This window comes from Crocodylus porosus, unplaced genomic scaffold (genome assembly GCF_001723895.1).
Source record: "Crocodylus porosus isolate Cpor-Errol unplaced genomic scaffold, CroPor_comp1, whole genome shotgun sequence".
NCBI classification, from domain to species: domain Eukaryota; kingdom Metazoa; phylum Chordata; order Crocodylia; family Crocodylidae; genus Crocodylus; species Crocodylus porosus.
In genome coordinates, this window is record NW_017728886.1 from 111053803 (window position 1) to 111074967 (window position 21165).

General features: G+C 41.4%; 1 protein-coding gene and 1 long non-coding RNA gene across 5 annotated transcripts in view; one reads left to right on the forward strand and one right to left on the reverse strand.

Annotated features, from left to right (window-relative positions):
• Positions 1-21165, forward strand: part of EPB41L4B (erythrocyte membrane protein band 4.1 like 4B) — a 293968-nt gene that overhangs the window by 245316 nt on the left and 27487 nt on the right. For 2 of the 3 annotated variants that reach the window (XM_019540677.1, XM_019540686.1), the window contains exons 21-22: positions 9-147; positions 627-704. In XM_019540677.1, coding sequence (XP_019396222.1) covers positions 9-147; positions 627-704 — 217 coding nt within the window. Of the gene's footprint in view, positions 1-8; positions 148-626; positions 705-6481; positions 6605-21165 lie in introns of those variants that run through there. The other variant, XM_019540694.1, reaches the window with a different exon arrangement.
• On the reverse strand, positions 2325-12218 carry LOC109313895. 2 transcript variants are annotated; one of them, XR_002102171.1, is made up of 4 exons: positions 12112-12218; positions 10752-10982; positions 3520-3636; positions 2325-2743 (listed from the first exon to the last, which is right to left on the reverse strand). It is a non-coding gene; the product is annotated as an uncharacterized LOC109313895 (long non-coding RNA). The 2 variants fall into 2 exon arrangements; XR_002102172.1 differs by lacking the exon at positions 10752-10982.

The following is a 21165-nucleotide window of genomic DNA, read 5'->3' on the forward strand; positions in this document are numbered from 1 at the left end:
AACAATAGTGATGAAGACGACCTTCCTCCAGCCTTGGCGGCGGCAGCAGCAGCATCAACATCTGTGTCATCTGCCTCCCCTGTGTCACAAAAGACTTGTACGCCCCAAATGTCAGAAGGACAAACCCAGATGTCACCTGGTGCAAAGGTATCATACCAAAAGATAGGGAGAAAACATGCTACAGAGCAGATGTGAAATCACAGAAATAGTCATGGTTAAAATGTTTTTATTGGATATAGTTGTTTTATATTTGAGAATACAGTAGTTTTCAGTACAGAATTGTGACGAATGTGCTTATGCTGTACTCTGTGCGTGTGCGTGCATAGAGGCAAAAAATTGTTAAGGGTATTCACAGAAGTTTAGGGCTGTAATTCTCATGGCCTGATCCAAAGGCCATGAACTCAATGGGAGCCTTTTCATCAAATTCATCAAGTGTCACATCAGGATTAAATGGACATTTATTTTGCTTCCAAGATGAACTATTTTGTTGTCCAACAAAAAGAGAATTGCCTATCAAATTGTGCTTAAAAACTATGTGGGATTTTCAAACTTACTTTCTATTTAATGCATTTTAAACTATTATTGCAAAAAAGTCAGTGTTTACCACATCTTTCCCCTGCCTTTAGAGCCCTTCAGATGTCGGAAGTACATTTACTTTGGAACCAGGGGATCTTCTGATGGATTTCACGGAAGCTACACCCATGGTAAATAATTACGGTTTGCAACCCAGAAAAACAAAATGTCTATCTGAAAACAAGAACTGACAGTTTTCTTGTGTTGCATGTTATTTAATTATTTGAACAAAAAAAATTATAGCCTGATTTTCAGTAGTACTAAGCACTCACAAAAGTCAATTCAGTGTTTCTGCAAATTAGGCCATTAATGTTTCTATTGACCAATGTTATGGTTGGACTGCTGGAGATGGTTGACTGTTTCATGCTGGAGATTTTTCCTGTCATCTTACTGGAGTGCACCAGTTTTACTGTGCTCTTCTGTGCAATAAATTTGCCTTTCTAAAGGCTTAATAGATTTGTCCTCAAAAGTAGGTCTCCCTCCTCTTCCATTTAAGGAGCTCAACCAACAGGACTGTGAGGAAGCTTCCACCTTTGGGCCAGCATGTCTCAATTTGCCTAAACAAAAAATAACAACCTGATAAACTTAATAAAATGAATACCATTCATCATTAATTTTAATTTTTGGAACTGTATGCTCTGAACCAAATATATGATTTTGTTTAAAAACCTGAACTGAATTCCTGGCCACAGTGAAACCAAAAAGAAAGCTTCTGTTGACTTCAGTGACATCAGACTTTCACCCTGCATCCCCAGTCATTTACTTATTTTCACCCTGCATCCCCTCTATCATATACTTATTTTATCCTGAAATGTGTTTTTCCAAAATGATCATGTATCATAAGTATGTTACTTTGCAACTCCTCTGGTCACTTTCAAGTCTCTATTGTCACTGAGAAATTACAGTCTATAATGTAATAATAAAAGGGCTTGTAACATTTGCTGGTATAAATGGATTTGAATTAAAAGGCATGCCAGCTATAGGATCTCATCAGAATGCTTTTACTACACTGATAGATCTTAGTAGGTGATTATGTGAAAGTCATTGTGTGAAATAACCTTTGCTTCAAAGACAGATATGTTCTCTGCCACCAATTGCTAAGCTACCCTGGGTCACAGGTTGAATAGACAATGTGCTTTTTTGCATGTTTCACAAAATGAACCCCCCGCACACCAATATCTCATGCGGATCCGTTCATTTTAAGCCCTTCCCCCTCAGTATGTTCTCCAAGTATGGGCAGAAATCATGTGGATCTTTGGCCACATCCATGGACAGATCCAGGATTTTGCAAAGAGGGGGTGCAGGAACAGCTGCCAGTGCTGCAGGAGAGCTGCACCCCCTGCTTCTAGCTTCTTCCCACTCCCCCACTACCAGGAGAGTCTACCACACCACGCGAGCAGCAAGCAAGGACTCTAAGTCCTCCAATCAGGTAAGAATCTTTCCTCTCCACTCTGTCCCCCCTCACTTCTCATCTGTGCTCAGCAACATGTTTCCTTCCCGTCGCCCTCCCCTGCCCACCACTGCCACTGTCTCCACTGACCCTGGCTGCCCCAGGGGCAGAAGGCTCCAGAGCCACCCCTACCCTACTGTAGCGGGGCTGCATATAAAGCCTAGCTCAGCCAGAGACAGTAGCATCAACAGGTAGGTTCTCTTGTCTGCACCTGCACTCTGCTTGATGGGGAAAATCTGGGGAACTGAGCAGGGAACAGGACCCTGTTTGTTGCTGCTGCTGTCTCTGGCTGAACCTGGCTTGCCATGAAGCCTGGCTGGAGTGGAGTAGAAGGGTTATGGAGCCCCATGCCACTAGATCAGCAGGGACAGTGCTATTGGTGACTGGGGAGTAGGAGAATGGGAGAGGATGGGGATGTGCCATGCAAGGGTAAGAAGAAAGGAATTCTTATTTCTTTCAGGGACTTAAAAAAATGCCCCAGCTGTTGCTCCTATAGTGTTGACTGAAAGGGGGCTGTGTCTGTGCCACTGCAACCGCTCTAGGTCCACCCCAGCCACATCCTCTGATCACCTTCTTTGGTTTACAGAGAACGTAGTATGGAACTCACCTTATCTGACCGCTGCACGGGGAAAGATCCTGGCACATTCACATGCCTGTTTTGAAAAACTTCACAAGGCTCTGTTGCAATCTTGCTTTTCAAGACCCTACAGGTTAAGAGTGCTTTATTTTTAAAAAGTGGGGAAAAGACAAAACAGTTCTTTCTTTCAGGAAATCTAGGCAGCAGATCTTCACTATTCAGGCCAAGAAAAGTTCAGAGACCTTGTGCGTTTTTCTGGGTAAACTCACTTTATACTATGACAAAGTCTTTGATATTTGCATTGTTAACCTTGGCTCATAATTAGAATTCTTGTGAATATGGCTTACTAATGTTGGAATGCTTTCAGTGAATCTTATGTCTGTAGTTTGTTTATAGTGTTGTTATCAGATGTGCTGTCTTAGAACTGAGGACTACAGCTACACATGAAAAGACAGTAGTCTTGGAGGACAACTTGTGTTGTGGGGGGAAGGAGCTTTGGATGGGACCTAGTGTTTGCAAGGATAGGGAGCTGTTAGGAGTAAGGTTGACCAGTCAAAGTCAGTTGATCAGTCAATTGACCATCATTAAAAATTGTAAACTTCCATGAAGCCAAGAATTCCCTTGTGTATGTGATGAAGTATCTTTTTAATTGCACTCTCTCTCTCTCTTTCTCTCCCTACATTTTGGAACATGCACCCTCTGTCCTGATTCTCTCTCCTGAGCTTTTCCAGACTTCTTTCCCTTCCCTTCCTTCAACAATTCAGGGTTTTCCTTCTACCGCCATTCCTCTTGCAGTAGCTGCAAGAGAACACTTTTTATTATACCTGTGTATGAAGCATAGAAGGGGAGATAGATGCCTGCTTTTGCAGTTTAGTAGATCTTTGTGGATTGAAGAGTGTCCTGTACAAGGCATCCTCACCTAATGAAATGGCAAGATGGAGCTGTGTGGACTTCTGAAAATATCAGGCAAGGGAGCTCCTGAATTCAGAAAAATGAGGAATTGCAGCTTCTAATATTTCCAAAGTGAGAGAATCATCTGAAAGGAGAAGAGCAGGGCATTAGTCAGAGAGAGTAAAGGGAATCTGCAGGCTTAGTTTGACATGAGATGCATTGGAACATAGACCTTCCCCACTTTCAAACGTTGTGGCTCAATTAATAGAGTTCTCTTTGATCTGACGCGTGCATTTCTTGTTTTGACGCACCTTCTATGGCATTTAATTATGTTAAGATGAAATTGTCATTTATATTCAGAAAACTGGAGACTTTAATACCTGACCCACTATAGGCTATTATTTTTTAAAAGCCACCATAATGTTACATGCTTGTCCTTCCCCAGATGACAGCACAGAAGTTCTTCCTTAATGTTGCCACTCTTTTCATTCCCCCTCTTTTTAATATTATTTTCCAAACTACAGGTCATAATTGACTTTAAAATCCTTTTCTGGAGGGGCTTTTAATCATGCATGGCAAATGTACTGCACACCATCAATCAACTTCTTTGTTTCATTTAACGTTTACAAAGGTCAACCTATGTTCCAGTGAGCAATTATTGTTTGCAGACCTCTGTCTACAATATTCCTTACTTATCCTGTCAGTTGAGTGCTGAATTGAAGCCTATTTACCAAAGAACTGAGACCCAAACTGAAACCAAATAACAGAGAAATTTAAATTGAAAACTTTTGATTTGGGTCCATTTCTATTTTTGTTAGTCATTGTTGTGGTGACCATGTGAGGCCAAACCATCCACTGATGTAAATCTGTGTATATGCACAGAGCACAGTGGTGTTCTGATGATTTGTAGGCAAAGGCATGGTCTTTGGTATATGTTTTATGGTTGCATCCAATTTGCCTTATATATTTACTTGGCTTGTTGAAGATTTCATTCCTTAAGATACTTCACTGACAGAAGTAGCATCATCTGTGCATGGTACAATCTTTGATCACACAGTCCACACACCCAGGGAAAACTCCTTGTTTATCATTGTACCACACACTGCATAAGCAAAATTATTACTAGTCATGTGATCTTTCCTTTCAGTACTTATTTCTTTAAATCAAGGACTTACTAGTTCTTCCACGCCATCATGTCTATTCACTTAGTTGGATATCTTCTATGATGCATTCTTAAAACAGTGATGGACTATAGATAGCTACTTAAATTTGATGTCAGAGAAAGTGAAAGTATGAACATGTATGGCATCCTCTGAATGTGAAATTCCCTTCATGCTGTAGGTTTACCACTAATTTCCCTCCTCTTTAAAGGCATAAGAGATCCTGGCTAAAATCTCAGGTTCACACAGACAGGAAACGCAAATGGAGTGAAAGCAGGGTAGAAAGCCCAGAAGCTATAACATAAGACATGGATTGTATGAACCAAGATTAGGGTGGAATTCATATTCTTAAACTGCTCGTGTTGACACTATGGGACCATGTTTGGCAGTCATGGAGGTCAATTACTGCCTTCCCTCATTTGAGAGGAAAGTAAGAGGAACTTATATGTTGAAAGCTAACCTTTTTTTCCAAAAGGTAACAATGAAAAAAAAGGAAATTTAGCTGTTGATTTTGTTTTGAAAAATTACTTATCACTACATGACAGGTTGCAGATGTTAAAGAATCACATATGACTATGCAAGATTTTAGGTAATTAGAAAGAAAGAAGTTTTGGGGCATCCGTGTCAAAAAGTGGCATGCCTTCATTTTCCACATACAAAGAGAGAAGCTAATGCATTAAACTAACGCATGAGGCCAGTGATTGTGAGAATAGAAACAAAGTTGTTGACATCAGGAAAATATGAATAATATGGGAACTTTTTAATGCATTACTGAATATAGTGATAGGTCAGTAGGCTTCACCTGGAGCTGTCAAGGTAACCATTAACAAGGAAACTAGGCACTGCCTGAAAAGGGTACAAGCCCTATTATATAGGTCAAAGAAGCAGCCAAGAGTCTTTAGGCTGGAAACCAGAAGAGTTAAACTAGCTGGGGGGCTAAGTTTGATGGCAGCTGGGATGAGACCAGGTAGTTGAGGTGGTGGCAGATTCAGACTGCTTAAGATCAGTTGGGCAGAAACCTAGAAGGCCCATGCATTGGGAGAGTAGGAATCTGACTTGGTCTTTTATTCCTTCCATTCCTTTGCTGCTTTTGACTTGAATCTGGAGAAGGAGAGGACAGGAACAACAATTTTTAGTAACACTTTGAAGGGAGGCTTGGTATGTGTGTGGTTAGGTGATCCAGCCAAATCTAGATAAGCAGCTTCCTCACTTCAAGCTGCCGAAATCTCTCTCAAGCCATGTGGTCTGCATGAACTAGATGAAGGAACAACAGATGCAGTTTTCAGAAGGAAGAGCCTTTCAGAAGGAGTTCCTTGAAATCCAGGGAGCCATAAAGACATCTTCAGTTTTCATGACTCCTGCCCCAGCTGCTAACTGGAGGCCCTCAGGTTGTTTCTGCCTCTTTTAAAGACTCTTCTTGAGAAGATCATAATGGACATAATGGACCCTATCAAGAAAGTACAGAATTATATCATGTCAGCAGTAGACTATGCAGTCCGGAGTTGGTGCCCATCCAATCAATAACTGTTCTAGTTATAGCCTCAGATTTACTTAACATGTACACTGGGGCAGACCTCCCTAAGGAAACTATAACATACCCAGGTACATATTTTACTTCATCTCTGATGGCATTATGTGCCTGTTATGCATGAATAACCTATGTACATTGCATATTGCCCTGAGAGTGAACCTCTCACTGGCCTCACAGTGGCTAAGTGGAATAACAATAAACACTGGGACAAGTTCCAACTGCTGTCTTACATACTCTTTTGGTTTGGTTTGGTTTGTTTTGGTTTTGTTTATTTATTTTGTTTTTTATGATTTTACTAGAGAAATTCTGCAAGCCTTGGAGGACTTCTTCCCAGTCAAACTACATTACAGCTGACAACCCAGGGGTATCCAATTGTACTTAAAGGAGAGGTAGGAAGAATAGACTAACTGTGAAATGAATGTTGTATGATACATCCTCAAACTGAGTGAAGGATTGAAGGTACTAGGAGACTATGCTTGCCAGAATGTTTGCCAAGCCCAGAGAATGCAAGAGCCTTTCAGTGTTAAATGTTCCTACGTGAGGGAGTTCAAGCATGATTATTTGCCTTGCTGTTGTGACCAGGTGGAGACTAAAATCCTGGATGAGTTGAAACCCTGCCTGAGCTCAAGCCCCGAGAATCTTCTATGTTTTAGTCAGTATCCTTTGAAGTGCGGGGTCCAAGATGTCTCCTCTTCCCAGCTTCTCCAGCTCAGACTTCTTGTTTGGATGATGGGGTATAGGTTGTAGCAGTGTTGCTTTAAGGACATAGACAGACAAGGCTCTTTGGGTAAATCCAATATCTTTATTTAGACCAACTAAAATAGCTGGGAAAATTCTTCTTTGCAAGCGTTTGGATACAAACACCCTTTGTCAGGCTGTGGAAGCATCTGCAGTTGGTCTGTGTTCTTCCTAGATAGAGTAGAAAAGACACCAGAGGCCAGTATGCATACGAGAAAGCCAGTTAGTGAAAATGCCGAATGAGGCAGTCAATGGGTGAGATATAAGTGGAGAGGGAGGGAGATGTAGACCTGATGATAAGAATATACCTGGTAAATAGTAGAGAGGTTACCTGGAGTATCAGATATTAGACAGGTTATAATGTATCATAAATCCAATGTCTATATTTAGTCCATGATTTTTTGTATCCAGTAGATTTATGAAGTGCAGTTCATGGGCTTGTTTGCAAAAAGGTGTTTTGTAAATTCCCTTTGAGGATTAGAACGGAGAAATTGGAGAGTGTTTTTTTTTGTGAGAAATGTGCATCTGCAGGTAATTGGGTGTTCTTGTCTTTGATAGATTTTCGATGTGCGTTCATTCTGGTGCACAGTTCTTGTTTAGTATCTCCTACATATTTTCCACCAGGACATTTGGTGCATTGGATGAGATATATTACATTTCTGGAGATGCAGGTGTAAGATCCAGGAATGCTTATGGTTCTGTTGTGGGCTGTAGTAATTGTGGGGGTGGGAGGTGGAGATATGTTGGCAGGTTTTACATTTCTTGTCATGGCATGGTCTGGATCTATTCAGTGTGTTTTGGGCTGTAGGAAGTTTGCTTGTGGTGATGAGATTGGCAAATTCAGTACTTGCTTAAAGGCTAGGATGGGTGGCTCTGGGAAGGTCTCCTTAAGAATTGGGTCTTCATCTAGAATGGGTTGCAGCAGTTCAAGGATTTTCTGTATAGGTTCCAGGGAGGAATGATATGTCATAACCAGCAGTGTGTGATTTATGGGGGGGTTTTCTGTACTGCAGCAATTCTTCACATAGGATCTGGGTGGCTCTTTCAACAATGCAATCTATCTTGTTTAGATGATGGCATTAAGAGAGCATCTTTTTTAATGAAGAACAGTTTTTAACACCTTCCTGCCTCTCTCTTGAGTTTTTTTCCATCCTCCCACCTTCAACAAGTTTGGTGTCAGCAGGTTTTTAGCAGCAAATGTCTTTGCTGAATTATCTCCATTGTCCTTCCAGGTCAAAGCCATAGTATTGGCCATGGAGTGAAGGTTATAATTCCTGCAGGTTTTGGCCATGCGGTGAAGGTTATAATTCCTGCTGAACATTATGGTCAGAAACCATTCACAGTTAATTTAGATAATATATTTAGATGCATTCATTCTCCAGTCACATAGGTATAGTACTGGAAGTGAAACTGACTGCAGTCTCCTTCATTATTTCAGTCCTGACTTGGAAGGAACTACTCTTATGGCTGGGAGTATGCTTAGTTCCTCATCATCATTAATCCCAGGATCTTGGTATTTAGACAGTTCATAAAAACAGGCCAAGTATGAAATGAACACCTGACCACTATGAATGGGCTGACTTCGGCAACTCATTTTGCATAGGTTATAGCAAGGGAATATACATAGGGAAGCATAGCAGCCAAAACTAGCTTTGGACTGGAGAGCTAGACGTGAAGGGCACTTCCCCTCAAGTATCTGTGGGCATGTGTAGACAAAACGAGGGGCATGTGTGCACGACGCTTTAAAGTGGATTAAATGCTTTTGCACCACTTTAATGGTACTGGTGTTTGCACGTGTCGGTGGCATATTGCCCATTAATTCCAGCTACTATAGCACATTCATCAGTGTAATGCACTTTAAATGACTTTGGGGTGCAGCAAACTAAAACACCTCTGAGGAGTTTTAGTTTGCTGCCCTACAACTGCGAAGCAAAACACAGGGCTCCATGAAGCTCAGGGACTGTGCAGGCAGCCCATGCAGGTAGCCTGGCAGCAGCCCAGGAAGGCAGCTTCCACCAAAGGAAAAAGAAAAAAGCAGCAAGCCTGATCGTTTTCTTTTTTTCCCCTGGAGCCTGCCTGCCTGAGTGAGCTGCACCGGGGCCAAGTCTTTCCCTCTGCAGCTGCAGTGCTCCCCAGGACTGCCTGAGCCAGGTGCCTGCGGGTAGGTGCTGTGCGGGGATGGGGGGACCGCCCCTGCTGTGGGAGGAAGCATCAGCCCTTCCCTTCCCCCGCAGCCCAGTGATTACTCCACCCGCTGGCAGCTCACCCTCCCCTCTCCACCGCCAGAGGCAGGTAAGAGACGGATGTACACGACATGGGGTTTTACTTCACCCTAAATTGAAGCTGTGTTTTTAAAAACCTACCGCTTCAATTTAGGGCCCCCTTTCATATACACACACCCTGCTTTCTTAAAATGTTTGTCTTATTCTGCCAAGCCATCACACGTTCCCCTCTGCTCCCCCTCCTGCATACTACTATCATCTGATCACTGTGTATCCTTTGCTTTCAGCAAAAATAATTTAGCACATACCCATCAAAGGCCTGAAGAAAATAAATCACTCCCTTTTCTGAATGTGTGCACTGCAACTCAAAACATTGCCCTCAGGGTGTGAGCATGCATTATGCTGTTTACATGCATTGCATACTTTAGAACAGAATTGTGATTTTAATAAAATACAGTGTTTTATTTAAGGAGCTATAATAATAGCTGGATTGTGTTTTATTAGAACTGAGTAAAATTGTAGCAGTGCCTTTTTGCCATCAAGATTACTTTCTCTTTCTCTCTTACACTTCTCCACACTCTTTCCTGCCCTTGACTTTTTGCCTCTTGGGGATCTGGAAATTCAAATAAAAGTGAAAATTATTCCATTCCTATATTGAACGAGTATGATTTGTAATGGACTAAGCCATCTAGGAATACAGGGCTCTTTTAGGTCACTGTATGCTGAAATGCTAAAACCCTACATAAACGCATAGTATAACAGTTGCTGAATCATACTGGCAAGTATATGCAGAAATCTCCAGCAAAGAGTAGGCCCCTTCTTTTCTGGGCCTGAGGGGGATCCAAGAAGATAAAAACAGGTCTTAGAGCTGGGGAACAGCCAAGTTTGGAGGCTAAGATTTATATTGTTACAATTTTTGGAATTACCAATAAACCCAAAATTACAGTAACTCAGAATCTGTAGACATTAAATGGATGCATTGGGGCATGATAACAAATACATTAAAATGAATTCAAAAGATGTACATTTACTGCTGTCCAGCTATATGCAAACTACCTGCTCTTCATACTACAACTTCAGAATTAGTAGTACTACCGATGCCACCTATTGGAGGAAAATGGTAAGTGGAGAAACAATTTCAACTCATTTGCCTTTTCCAAAATGGAGATATATGTCAAAAATTATATTTTTAAAATGATAAATATTTAATTATATTTAAAATTATTTAAATGATTTAATAATTGTGTGCTTTTTATAGTTTATTTTTTAGATAAGTCTGTAAAATCTATTTAACTTTAGCAATAGTTACCAAAGGCCCACACAGTCCTTTTGCTAGATAGGTTTGCAAAGAGAAGGCTAGCCAAAAAGCCTTTGAATGGAGGCCAAATTAAGTTTCCACTATGTGTTGGATTCTTCTACTATCATTAAACCTAATGATTATGAAGTCTCAGTATAGAGAGCCTAGTTATAATACACTTTGAGGAATAGTTGGAAATATTATGGTGCTTTGTTTTAATTACAGATTTGATGGAAAATGAATGGTCATCTCTTTCAGCTGATTACATTTAAAGAGTTGTAAAGAAGGAAGAAAAGTTCAGTCACTGGATACCTGTAAAGTTACAAGGAGTCTACAGATCAGGGGTGTCAATCATACAGCCCACAGGCCACTTCTGGCCCACAGAGCCCCACCATCTAGCCCCCGGTGCTGCCCGAGTCTGATCCGACCCACACTACACGGTGCATGCCTGTAGGCGGATTCTGCCAGCCAGAACTGGCCAACGGACCTCCTCCCCTTTTCCTAGCATACTTCATTTGGCAGCTGCTTCAGCCAGTCTGGGACCTGTGTTGAACATAGTGCTCCAGCATTAATAAACCAGTCTCATTTGTATTTCACAGCAAGCAAAAGTGGTCAGAATGCAGTTCAAGAATCATAGACAAATTAGAAAGCAGATACCTATTCTGTCTGAAGTTATATTGCATGTATTTCCAGATGCTGCAAAGAACTCTAAGATATCTTAATCAGATATAAATTTATAAATATTTCCCTTGTACTGAATCAAGAAAACTGAAGGTAAATACATTCACCGAAACCCTCTAGAGAAGCATTATAATATAAATATACCTTGGTAATCAAGACTTTCTGACTGTCTGAGAAGAAAACATTCCTTCACAGATGGGACTGTAAAAATTAAGAACACTATTCTTCAAAGGGACAAATACAAAATGCACATGCCCGTTTTCCATATGCACTGTGCAGTTATAATGATTGCATGTCTAATTTTCTCTTTTTTAGAAACAACTACACAGTTAAAAGCATAATTTGTTTGCATGCACAAATACCAAGTTTATTTGGAGAAGCATGGTAATTCTATACGCAAGTCAAAATGAGCAGCTGCATGCACATTTTAAATATACAGTACATTTAAGTTTCTTTTTAAAAATTGTGCTCTTTGAGCCATTTTAATCTGAAGCATGACAAAGAGCTGTTGTCGTTAAAGTGAATAACCTCAATACAGAAACTCATAGCAACAGGCAATAAACCTGCTTCCGTGTAAACTCAAGGAAACAGTTTAGATTGTAAAATTGATATTGTGGTATAAAAAAGGGACTTTTCTAAGCCAAATGTAAAGAGAACTTCATCTTCTATCAGATAGGGACATAATTTAACGGAGGGACATAGTTCAGTGCACCAGCCTGTCACAGTCTGGTAAATTCAAGTATGAGCCATTTTGCTCTGGTCTTGGGGAACAAAATACAGTGCAGTGCAGTCCATGTGCAGTGCAAAGCGGTCGTGGATGTCGATTAAAGCAGTCAGCTCGCTTCGAACAAATACATCAAAGGCAAATCACTTGTGGGTCATTTGTACTAAATGGAATATTCTGATAACTGGAGAATGGTCTTCAGCACATTTTAAAAAGTCACATTGCTTGGGCAACCAAAATAATTGCTGGAAGCATATTGGTACTTACATTTCCTAACTGCTTTTGGCAGTTGCTGCAGATAAAATACTGTAGACAGGACTTCAAAAATATTTCTACAATTCACACTCAGATCTGTGTGTTCAAGCATAAGACTCTTGCTGGTTGGCTGCCTGCCTATCTTAGAAGTGTATGCTGACTGAATTCAGGGTGGCTGGAGTATCTGGGAAAACAGTTTCAAAGACAGCTTGTTGTATCTCTGGTTCAAAACCACTAGTAAAATTAAATTATTGTTTACTTATCACTCAACTGGATATTTTGGAATTTGCCTCCATCCCATATGTAATATTGAATACCTACAGTCAATGATGAGGTCATTAGTAAAGAAGTACAGACAGGTAGAAAACATTGAAATGTCTTGCTGTTTTATACATGCTCCCTTCCTTAAGCAATCTCCTATGCATTGTATAATTGTTTGTTTATTCATTTCTTGGATGGACAATAAGGACAGTACTGTGGTAGTGAGCTCCAGAAAGTTGCTACAGTTGATACAACATCTTTGGATTTTCGAACTAATTGGAGCTGAATTTTGGCAGAAAGACGATGATCTGGAAGGTGAAGCTTGCTGCTTGATTTCCCTCAGTGGATATGTAATAAATGGAAGTTGATGTGCATGTGAACAGAATAGGGTGCCAAAAAGAGAGCCAAGTTCTGAAGAATTTTTCAATAGCTGCTCTGAAAAAAATACACAGTCATTGAGTTCAGTGGCATGCCCATTTTATATCTCCTGTTTGGCTGCTGTTGAATAGTGAGCAGTGGATCAGATTATTTCTGGTAACAAGTGACTGACCTGAAGACAAGAATTTAGTCAGGCATTCAAATAATTTTTCCAGGGGAAGTATCTTTCCACGAGACTTCTCCCACCAGTAGTCCTTCTGGTAGACTCTCTGGCAATGCCAAGGGTAGGTACAGGATCGCAGCCAGTGTGTAAAGGCTCTCATTTTTAGTGCCAGAGTTTGAGTTTGCTGCATGCCAGATTACAGGATAGTTGTAGGGCCTGTACAATCATCTAGCCTGATGGAAGAATATAAAGGCTTTTGCTCCCGTTACCTGAAGATGTTTGATTGACTGTGACAGCTATTCTAACAGTTATCAGGATGAGTAAGATTCTGGAACAGTCTTCCAATAGAAGTAGCAAAGACAAAAACCTAACAGTTGTAAGAACTTGGTTGATTTATGAAAGAAATTGTTGGGCATGACTGTCTACCATAGCATTGAACTGAACTGGATTAAATATCCCCTTCAGTCTCATGTTACTAACTGCTCCAAAATGATACAGTTTTTATACATTGGGCAATGAATTACTTTCTTTATATTTACTGAAATTGTACATCCTTGATTATCTGAATCCCTCTGGAGTTAGAGGAAAGCATATCAGACACTAATAAACTAGTCCTATTTGTACTTAGCAATGAAAAGCAATTCAGATGATTGAAATCACTTGTATAGAATGAAGCCAATGCATCTTGCAGGGATGTTAACATGGGCTGCATAATAGGGGTGTGCGAATCGCACAATATTTGATTCAGATTCGGATTTGGCTTGATTTGGGGGACAGTGATTCAATTTGCTGATTCAGATCACTGTCCTGATTTGATTCAGCTGAATCTGAAGATTCAATTCTGATTCAGAGAATCGGCAATTTGGCCATAGACACAGCTTTAAATGTTTTTTCTACATACCAGGCATGGCTGGTGAATGCTGAGATGGTGGGGTGGATGGAGCATCCCACAGGAGCTCACGGGGGACCCCCTCCCCCACACACCCCTGGCTCAGCGATTGGCCATAGCGGGATCCCGGGTACCCGTCACTGAGCTGGCAGTAGATGGGGGTGTCTCCTGCATGCTTCACAGCAGACATGGAAGTGGACCAGAAGTACTTCTATAAACATACCTATAGTCATTTACATATAGACAAATTAATATGGGTATCTGTAGATTTAGTTCATCCAGAATTAATGCATTATACCTTTTTTACAAACTGCCGCAAGTTTCAGCATAGGTACATAAACATACTTTTGAACAGCGCTTTTGTATTTACTTATATATAATGCAAACTATTCATGATATTAGCCCAAAGGTTCATGATTTATCGCAGGGGTTGTCAACCGGGGGTATGTGTACCCCCCAGGGTACTTGGAAAGGTCCTAGGGGGTACCTGCAAGCAGGCGGGGACAGAGCACCACCACTCCATGCTGCTGCCTCCCAGAAGCAGGGCTGGGGGTGGGGTGCCAAGGGCAGCGGTGCACAGGCACCACCCGGCCAGCCAGGCGCAGTGGAGGGGAGAGGGGGGTGGAAATTCGCATGCAGCCACTGCCACTCACCAACCCATGCTGCCACTGCTCCACATCCAGCCATGCTCCCCCCAGCTCTGCATCCAGGCACTGGGGGGTTTGTTTGTTTTGTTTTGTTTTTGTAAAAAAATCTCTCTCTATATATATATATATAAGGTTATATCTATCTATGCTCTAACCTATTACATCCCAAAAGGATTAATCCTATCCTGTTACAGAAAACTGCACTTGTGCCTTCATACAAAGGCCCGCTGTACCTGTTACAATATCTGCAAATGCACACAACACACACAAACAAAAACCTCAGTCCCTTCTGGTTCCTCCAACCAGCCCTCCCTTCATTTCCACCCTTGGCCCACTTCTGGGGTCAGGTACTTGGCTCAAATGGTCTCTCCAATTGCTGCCGCTCCAGGACCCGCTGCTGCTGCTCTTGCTGTCCTCTGTTACACTTATCTGTTCCTCTTCTCCACTACCTTCACTCCTGTCTTCACTCAGTGCGGGTTATATGGTCCCATGCCACGTGTCCTAGTGCCAAGTGGTGTTTCTGCACACTCTCTATCCTCTGTTACTGATTTCTGGTATAAAGTCCTGAGTTCATTCAGCACTATCTTCACACAGCCCGCTACTTCTGCATCCATTTGTCTGTATGGGAGAAGGTCCCTGGTCTTCCACAAGACACAGGGCACTGGGGTTGCACTTATTAAAAAAGGTTGAAAACCCATGATTTATAGTATAGCTCACTGGGCTGGGACCCCAACAAAGTCAACATCTTTTAAAGTCATGGTGACCCCAAAGATCCGCCCTGCTCAGTATCTGTGTGTACTCCAGATATTCCCACCCTCCCTTCCCCCAATGTGCTAATTACCAGATATTCCCATCCTCCTTTCCCTCCATGTGCTAATTACCCCCCTGTTCATGACTGGAACCACGTGTTCTTGTCACAAGTTCTGGGATCCTCCAAAAATTTATATGCAGATGAGGCACAGGGCAACCTGGTCTGGCTTCACTTCATAGAGAGAGGGCCCACAGCAATCGCATGCAATAGACTGAGATGAGGTAACAGAGCCTCTCATTTACATAGATGTCTCGTGATGTTTGCCAGACATTTAAGGCTGGTGAAGAAACAGGAATCATAAAGGTGCTGCTGAGCTGTGGGAGCGAGGAGGAATTCAAAATGTATTTAACATAGTGTTTCACCATCAATTGAAAAAGAGTTGGCACTGAGGGGGATTTGAGCACATCTTATTCAGATGAGCTATACTAACCTAGCTTTGTGGTAAGTTTCCATCAATATGTCCTCCATAGGAGGTCTATCTTGAGCAGATTCTTTTTGGTATTGGGTGGTGGAACTGGAGCGTGCTCCATCCACTCCATGCGTTGACCTGGTATTGCAGTGCTTCCAGGACCGGTGCAAAAAAACAGAAAAAAAAAAAAATGTTTGCAGTTATTGAAACAGGAATGAGAAAAGTGTAATTGTGAAGGTGTGGTTTGGACTGGTGAGTGAACCATATTGGTCACAAGACAGATTAGAAGAGGTGTGTAAATATTTTTGGAAAAAAAAATCAGTATGTTTGCTCAATATGGGTAATGTGTTTTACAGGCATGCTCAGTGTGGGCTGTATTCAGCATCATAGTTAGTTTCCATTACTGAGCACATGCTGCTTCTGGCAGCAATTTAATAGACAATGCATTTAATGAGGTTTTTTTGTATGCAGAAATAAGATGCTGCCAGGGAGGAGAAAAGCCTTGTCTTTTATATGAGGAAATACAGTACTACAGCTAGCACAACATCATTGTTAATCAACAACTTATGTACCAGATTTTGAATTGGCAGAATATGCCAACAGTTTTATAGTCCTGAAGAAAAACAATATTGTAGTTTTTGCTGAATGCTATGTAGTTTGAAAGAAAGAAAACATAACCAAAGGAACAAAAATAAAAATAATGTTTTAAGCCAGTGACAGTTTTTTTCTCTTCTGGATGAAGCAAAAATCAGAGTAGGCAAAGGGAATCAAGTAAATGAAAGAAAACAAATGACAACTGGTCAGATTTTTTCAAGATTTTTGAGTGCCTGATTGGACTGGCAAAAGTGTAAAGTGAGTTGGTACCTAATTCTCATTGGAAGTTAGGAATGTAAATCTTTTGGCCTATTTGCCTAATGACCTTGCTTGTTTGTAGTCAGTCTCTCTTTTTTTTTCTTTTCTCATTTCTGCTTCCTCTCTCAGGTGAATGAGGTTTCAGATCTTTAGCTGAGGTGAACTGGCAGCTCTGATGATCTAAATGTAGCTATTCCAGTTGATGCCAATTAATAATTTAGTTTAAAAACAGTATAGGCAAACATGAATTGGGAAGGACTTTTTAGACATATTAGGTGCATCTACACTGGACACTAACTTTGCAGTAGCCTAATAACACTGCAGTACACGTCATAGCACGGACAGTACTAATACATCACTACGCAGTATTATTAGGTTACTGTGCAGTAACATCACTAGAAAGCCATTTGCTAGCACTACTGCACAGTAACTCTGGTTACTGTGCATTTATTTAGTACTTGATTATACGAGTACTAAATTAAATGCACAGTAACCACTGTGCTTTAATGAACATGTAGATATGCCCATTGGGTTAGATCATACTCTACCTAATATGCACATAAGTGCAATCCACCTTTTCCACTCTCCGTGAAAAAATGTTAATATAAAAGGTGGGTGGGTGATCTTCCTCCTTGCTTTTTTATCACTTACTGTTCAGGCGAAGATGATGGCGTATAAACAAAGTAGATATACAAATGCATTTTTAAGGACACGGACAAAATGGAAGAGCATCTGCCCAGGTTCACTTATGCACCTAACAGGGAAAATAGGAGCTGACCATATAGTTCCTTGTTATGCATGATTCAATAAAAAGATGCTCTTTAGAAGCCTACACAAGACTAGGTTTGTATTTTGATTGTTTGTCTATAAATAAACTAAATTTAGAAATGTTGTCACAAGCAAGCTTTTTTTGTTATGGGTCTATTGGTGACTTCTCTGGTAGTCTGATATGCATACGTTTTGTTTTCTGTCATCAGCTATAACAGTCATATTTTCTCTCTTTCATGCTATGATTAGCAGCACTTATATGTAGACACCAATAAAAAACTACTGCTTATGTTTTCTTTCCGATATGATCTGAGTTGATACCTGGGCAACTTAATTCATAGTTTTCAATCATGATAGCAACTTTGATGTCGAGTGTATTACTTTTGCAAGGAATTTCAGGTGAATGCTTCCAAACTCCAGTAGAAATTGGAAATATCTCCTCCTTGATTGGTTTCCTGACTGAGTCAGTCCTTCAACTTGCAAAAGTTGTCAAAAAAGCAAATAGGAAAATTTTCTTGTCACTACATTATAATAATCTTACTAAGTAATCAGACCTGGCTGAAAAACAGCTTTCTGCTTTCATTAAAATTATTGACTCACCAAAATGTTCCTATCTCAAATCAGAAAAAAGTCAAAATTTAAAAAAAATTCCTAAACTAAACAGGTATGGGGAAAAAAATCTGTTTTGGTCAATCAAAATGTTTTGTTTTTATACGATTTGATTTCAGAATTATGACTTGATATGATTTGATTTCAAAAACAGTGTTTCACATGGGAAGTGTTGTAATGAAACCTTTTGACAGTTTCAGAATGTTTTTTTCCATGAATGTTCAGTAAAATGAAAATGGAAGCCAACTTTTTTTGCATTTGATGAATTGGGATTTTCAAAATGTTTTTGTTGGAAATTCCCAACAAGCCCAATATCTCATTCACTCGCACACTATATGCACCTTCCTCCTCCCCTTCTTCCCCTCCCCACCAGAAAATCAGCCCTTCAAAATTGGTGTGTGTGTCTTAAGCAGGGAAGCTAATGTTCATTGCTGAAATAGAAACAGAGAGGAGCAGAAGCACTGAAAGGTTGTACTGCAGAATGGCCACTAGCCTCTGTATCAGCCAGCAAGCACAAGCAGAATCCAGTGTTAACTGTTGTACAGGTGCTATTGAATTGCATTTGGCTGATGCCTCCGCTTGCTTGCTGGCTAAGAGAATAGGAGCATCCTTTGTGCAGCACAGGTTTCCATGAAAAATCCAGCTCCATGCTTTGACTCTGGACAGATCTTTTTTTCCTATGTTCTATAATCCAAAAACAAGGTGCATAACTTATTTGGGGGGTGTTGTGATATGCAAGAAAATACAGAAACAATTACCCCAGTGGTAGGGTGTGAACTTTCAGTGCTGAAACCTTGAATCTCCGCTACTTGTACTAAGGAAACAACTCTATTAGCTGATAGATGTAGTCAGTTCTTATCTTAAAACATAGATAAGCTGGACATAGACAATCCTGAAAACCCCTTCTGTGCCAGGATATTTCATAAGCAATCAGTTGTTTGGCTTTAGCCAGGTTGCCAGTTGCTCTAACATACCTATCTCACCATTGTTTACTGCATGAAAGGCACATGCACCAACAAATGCATTTATTTGATTTTTTGTTAATTAATAAGAGCACAGAAAATAGTATAGACCAGGGGTCGGCAACGTTTTTGGCCAGAATGCCAAAAACATCGCAACCCCAACCCATGCCATGACTTGGCATGCCAGGGGCAGGCAGTGCGAGAGCTGGGGGGGGATCCTTATTGCTGGCGGTGGGTGTACGGGAGCCTCCAGGAAGATGATGGGGGAGGGGCCAGGATTGCAGTACCCCAGGGCCCCTTCCCTGTCATGCATCCTGAGACGTGTGTGCAACTGCTGCCGCTGCAGGCCCTGGTGCAGCTGCTTGCAGCTTTCTGGCTGCCTGCCACAGCCAGCCCGGGCTCTGGGCAGCTGCTGCCTGCCATGGAGCCCAAGCTGCTCAGAGCAGGGCTTGCAGCCTCCCAGCCACCTGCTGCAAGCAAACCAGGCTCTCTGGCCAGCAGCAGCAGCTGCCCAGAAGCCAGGCCAGCTGTGCTGTGCTGAGCAAAATGGCCTTGCATGGCATGCTCTGGTACTCATGCCAGGGGTTGCTGACCCCTGGTATAGACTTATTAGTCATCTAAAATCAAACTTATCTTTTTGTTCTGTGTTTTTGCACTACCCAACCCACAGAGTTCATGGTCCTGACTAGGGCTTTTGTTAATTATTTGTGCTACTGCTTAAATATTATTAAAACAATAGTGCTCAACCCCCATGGAGTTGCCACCTGCCTCATGGTCTCCTCATAGGTGGGGAAGTAGTTGCAGCCTTAATTGTCATTCCCCTGCTGCCAAATTTCTGGACCTGAGCAGAGCCCTGTGGACTAGATGATGCGATCCTTCAGGCCAGTTCATACCAGCATGTGGGATTGCACCTGTGGAGCAATCCCAGTTGCTGCCCCAGTGCTGGATCCAGCCCGTGGACCAACCCTGTATGTGGAAGCTGAGTCATGGGATAGGCTCTGTGGCACTTATCCAGCCCACAGGACTGGACAGGTTGAGCACAACTGTATTAAACTGTTTATTTGTGTGAAAGAGGGGTTGAATGATGGCCAAGAGGAAAAAAGAACTTGAAGATGATGCAGACGCGGTTCATGGTTAGAGAGTAGATGGTGAGGAAATACTAAATTAAAAATATGCAAGGAATAGGCCATCAGCTTGTCAACCTTGCTTTGCATTTTGAACTCTGATTTTCTATCTCCTTTCTACCTTCTCTGTTATAGAGTCTGTGCTCTTTGAGTCTGGGTATGTGTTTCCCTGTATTTGGAAAGTGAATCCATGTGGTCTTTTTCACTCAGATCAGCTGAATGTTTGGCCTAGGGTTTGTTTGTTTGATTGTTTGTTTTGGTTTTGGAATATTGATGACTACAGAGACCTTTGTGAAATATAGATTTAATAGATTTCTAGAGTCAAAAGGGAGTCTGACCCCCTGCTCTGAACAGGAAAGAGCACTGGGGTCAAGTAACCTCAGCAAGGTGCTTGTCTAATCTCCTTTTGAACACCCCCAAGGTAGGGGATAGCACCACCTCCCTTGGAAGCCCATTTCATATGTTGGCAACCCTCACTGTAAAGCACTTCTTCCTGATGTCCAATCTAAATCTACTCTTCTTCAGTTTATGGCTGTTGTTTCTAGTAACCCCAAGGGGTGCCCTAGTAAACAGAGTATCCCCTATTCCCTGCTGCCCCCTCTTCCCCCCCACCCCAATGAGTTTGTAGGCAGCCCCAAGATCACCTCTCAGCCTTCTCTTGCAGAAGTTGAAGAGATTCAGGTCCCTCAATCTGTCTTTGTATGTTCGAAAGAATGATTATAATATATGGAAAATGCATTTCATAAGGCTTGTTGAATTAGATCTCAAGTTAAAATGGTATTAAAAAAGTAGACAATACAGATTTTTATTGGAAGAAGTGACCATACTTGGGTTTCCATGCATTTATGCTGCTCACTTTTACTGTTGCCTATATTTCTACAACTTTTATTCCTTGTCCCAGGTATTTTAATTAATTATAGCAACACTTAGTACAATAAAGTGGAAAAGGGCCAATGTGGTTCCCATTTTCAAGAAGGGGAGGAAGGAGGACCCAGGAAATTATAGGCCAGTTAGTTTTTACCTCAATCCTTGGTAAGCTTTTTGAGAGAATTATTCTGGCACATGTCCACGAGGGGCCAGCAGGGGAGATTATGCTTAGGGACAACCAACACAGGTTCATTAGAGGCAGGTCCTGTCAGACCAACCTGGTGGCCTTCTGTGACCAGGTCACAAAATCCTTAGATGCAGGTGTA